Source organism: Suricata suricatta, chromosome 6, assembly GCF_006229205.1.
Source record: "Suricata suricatta isolate VVHF042 chromosome 6, meerkat_22Aug2017_6uvM2_HiC, whole genome shotgun sequence".
Taxonomy (NCBI): Eukaryota; Metazoa; Chordata; class Mammalia; order Carnivora; family Herpestidae; genus Suricata; species Suricata suricatta.
In genome coordinates this window covers 44,946,478-44,950,158 of record NC_043705.1, presented here as the reverse complement: position 1 = coordinate 44,950,158, position 3,681 = coordinate 44,946,478, and the positions used below count along the sequence as shown (strand labels likewise).

The following is a 3,681-nucleotide window of genomic DNA, read 5'->3' as shown; positions in this document are numbered from 1 at the left end:
CCTAGTTTAGGAAATACAAACACGATTTAGAAGCCACATCAAGACCCCTGATTACATCCTCTTCCTTCCTCCAGACTTCACAATGATACTGACTTATTCCTAAGTTTTTAACAGATTTTATACATGTTGGTCTTATTTTACATGCATATTAAATATGTTAATATATTTCACTTTATGTAAACACCAAATATGTATTTTTATAAATATGAATTTAATATAAATTATTTTATATAAATATATAAGACAGTTTCAATAGTTTGTGTGTGTATATATGTGCATATATATGTACATATATATATGTGAAAGAGCATATATACATTTTATTTTAAATATAAAGCTACAGAGACAAAAAGCAGATCAGTAGTTGCCTGGGGGTGGGCATGGGTACACAGGGCAAATGGGTCTCAGGAATCTATCTGGGGTAAGGGCAAGGTTTTAAAACTGTATTGTAGTGGTGTTTGCCCAACACAAATATTTACTAAAAATCACTTAATTGTATTCTTACAATGGATGAACTTAAAGCTCACACAGTATACTTAAAAAGTTATATGCATATGTGTGTATAGTTTCTTTTCTCCTTCTGGGAAGCTTTCCATGACTAGCCCAGGGAGCAGTCTGTCTACTTCTCTCTACTACTGTACTTATCACATCAGTCCACATTGCTTGGCCTGTGTTTAACTAGAGTGTCAAGCTCCTAAAAATGTAATAATACAATAAAATAAAGTTCCTAGAGGCCAAGAATGTTTTTTGTATTCTGTATCACTCTCTTCCACAATCCATCCCAATACATCCTAACGTAGCACCTAGAATTCTCTTGCTCATTAAATAATTATTAAATGAATTAATGACTTGGAGTTCTGCAGGTGAATGGAAGTAGAAGTCACTCTGTTGAGAAGGTGTAAGATTGCATGATACCCTGAGGGAGGAGCCAAAGCAAGAAAGTAAGTGTGGAGTTTAGAGTACTCCCTCTGGACCCTCAATGTCAGGTCCAAGTGGAACTGTACTGCTTAGAAAAAGTACAGACTGGAGAAAATTATTTAGTTGTCTGTGCCTCAGTTTCCTTATCAATGAAATGGAGATTATCTTCCTCGAGACAATCTATTCTTATAAACTATAAAGAATAAATGATATAAAACATTTAAAACAATGCCTAACCAATAAACACATAAAAAGGTACTTGGCATCAGTACTCAGTAGGGAAATGCAGAACTGAATGTGAAAATTATAATGATATGCCAATGTACATCTAGCAGAATGGCTAAAATTACAATCTGAAAATACCAAGTATTGACAAAGATGTAGAACAACTGAATTCTCATCATTGCTGTTGGAAATTAATATTCACCCTGAAAAACTAGTAACAGCTCCTAAAAAAAAAAAAAATATATATATATATATATATACCTACTCTAATGATTCAGGAAGGAATACTGACCAATGAAGTTTAGGAAGATATAGCTTGGAACATGAGTGAAGGGAGCTGTGACTAATTTTCCAGCAGAACCCTGGAGAGTTCCCTAATTTGGATATTGATCGATGAAAAAAAGCAGGCATGAGAAAGCCTACTACTCACTGCCTTTTAAGATTCTGTAAAGCATATGGAAACAATGCCTGACATAGCATGTTATACTAGTGTTTGTTAAATAGATTAAAAAAATATCTAATCTGTGTCCCTTACAATTCATTCCTACATATATACCAAAAAAGAAATATCAAAACACAAGCACAAAAAGTCTTTTACAAAAATACTGACAGCAGTTTTATTCATAACCCAAACTAGGAACTCAAATGTCCATCCATGGAAAAAAATAATAAATCATGGTATATTCATAAATAGCATATACTCAGTAAAAAACAGTAACAACAAACTATGAACACAAAACACAAATTAATGTGTGAGACAGTATGCCGAACAAAGTCCGGTACAAAAGAGTAGATGCTGTCTCATTCTATGTGAATAAAGGTTAAGAATAAGCAAAACTAGTCTATGGTGACAGACATCTGTCTAGTGATTGTCCTGTGAGAGGGAGAGGAGAGAATTAGCTGGAAAGGGCAAGAGAACTTTCTAGAGTTGATGGAAACGTAGACCTTGATCTGATTCACAGCAGAACTGAAAAAATTTATCAACTTGTATGCGTAACTTTTTTTTTTACTCTAGGCAAATTATACCCAACAAAGTACTCTTACCAGACCAGTTTTTCTTTCCCAATTAAAATGCTTTGTCAGTTTTTAAAAAGTATCTGGCATGTATTAAGTATACAACCAAAATGATCTATTATCATCATTTCCAGTTAGCTGATTTGATAGACTTATGAGGCAAGAAAACAAAAACAAACTAACAAACACCAAAACCTGAGGGTCTCTTGAAGAAGGGGAAGTGAGTAATAACAGGTGATTACAGCCACTCTCTTTGTTGAAACAAGAACTTCCTATAAAGTCTATGGATTACGATCTAGTTTGCACCCCCATCATACTGCTCTTTCATACTGCTCTTGGAGGGGTTTAGGGCTTTTATTTTTGTTTAAAAAGCCTTGACTTTTACCAGGATGACCAGTTAAATCGTTTTAAATATTTATTCAGGTTTTTCTATTGACTTTCAGTTATACATGAACTTTCTCTTCTAGGCCCATATTGAATACTAAACACACACACACACACACACACACACACGTGTGTGTGTGTTTCTGTGTATCTATGTGTGTATAAAATACATTTTGCACTTCTCACTAGGATCTTGAATGTAACTGAGTTGGGGACTAAGGTTCATTCATAGTGGGGATAAGAAAAACACAGACTTTTATCTTCAAGTTACATCTTTGATACTGCACTCAAAACTTTAAGGGCATGTTGATGTTAGCAGCTAAAAATAAAATTAATTTTAACTGTGAGAGATGGGATGCCTTCTGAAAAGCACTCTGAAAATGTTTTCAATGGTGAGGTAACAGAACATAAAAGAAGCAAAGCCAGGCATTAAGCGGTAGGCGCGCACCTGCGCGCGCGGCCGCAGCTTCCGTGTACTGGGAAACGGTTTGGAGCACTCACCGTAATCACTGGATTCTCGAGATTTTTCATTAAACAACCAGAACTTGCTATACATTTTCTACATTTCCAACAACGAAGAATACTTATGTCTTCTTGATTGTGATTTTTAGTTATCAATTCTTCACTTCTTTTCATCTGTGGGAAAATGAATGCATTTTTTTCAGTGCTGAACTGTGTCAGAATAAACTTGATTTTCCAAACCTTTACCACAACATCAGCTACATGTGGAGCAGAAGAAAAAGAATTCTCATTTACTGAGGAACCTGCTAGTTACCAGGGTCTTGGGCTAGGGACACTCTATAATCTATATCCTGGAATGAAAATTCAATTATAATGATGATGCATTTTGCTAGTGACTACCAGCTTATTTTATTTTTGCAGAAGACTTTATTTCTATTTCTTTCCATCTTTCTCTCACTGAAAGTCATAAAAGGCAACTGCTGAAGGGTCAATTAAATAAGTTACTGCAGTGGTCTTAAAAGAGTCGTAACAAAGACCTATAAATATTCTTCTAAATAGGAAGTTTAAATAGCCACAGCATTAAATTTTAAATATAATAGAATTTTTTGAATTGTTAATTATGTGAAAATAGGAAGCACTTATTTTAAATTAATGGCAAAAATTCTTTATCCTAAATGC

At 34.2% G+C, this 3,681-nt stretch overlaps 1 protein-coding gene across 3 annotated transcripts in view; it reads right to left on the bottom strand.

The window, feature by feature from the left end:
• RNF180 (ring finger protein 180) overlaps positions 1-3,177 on the bottom strand; it is a 216,940-nt gene extending 213,763 nt beyond the window's left edge. For all 3 annotated transcript variants that reach the window (XM_029942311.1, XM_029942310.1, XM_029942312.1), the window contains exon 1: positions 3,043-3,177. In XM_029942311.1, the coding sequence (XP_029798171.1) occupies positions 3,043-3,177 (135 nt within the window). The remainder of the gene's footprint in view (positions 1-3,042) is intronic.
• Positions 3,178-3,681: the final 504 nt, after the last annotated feature.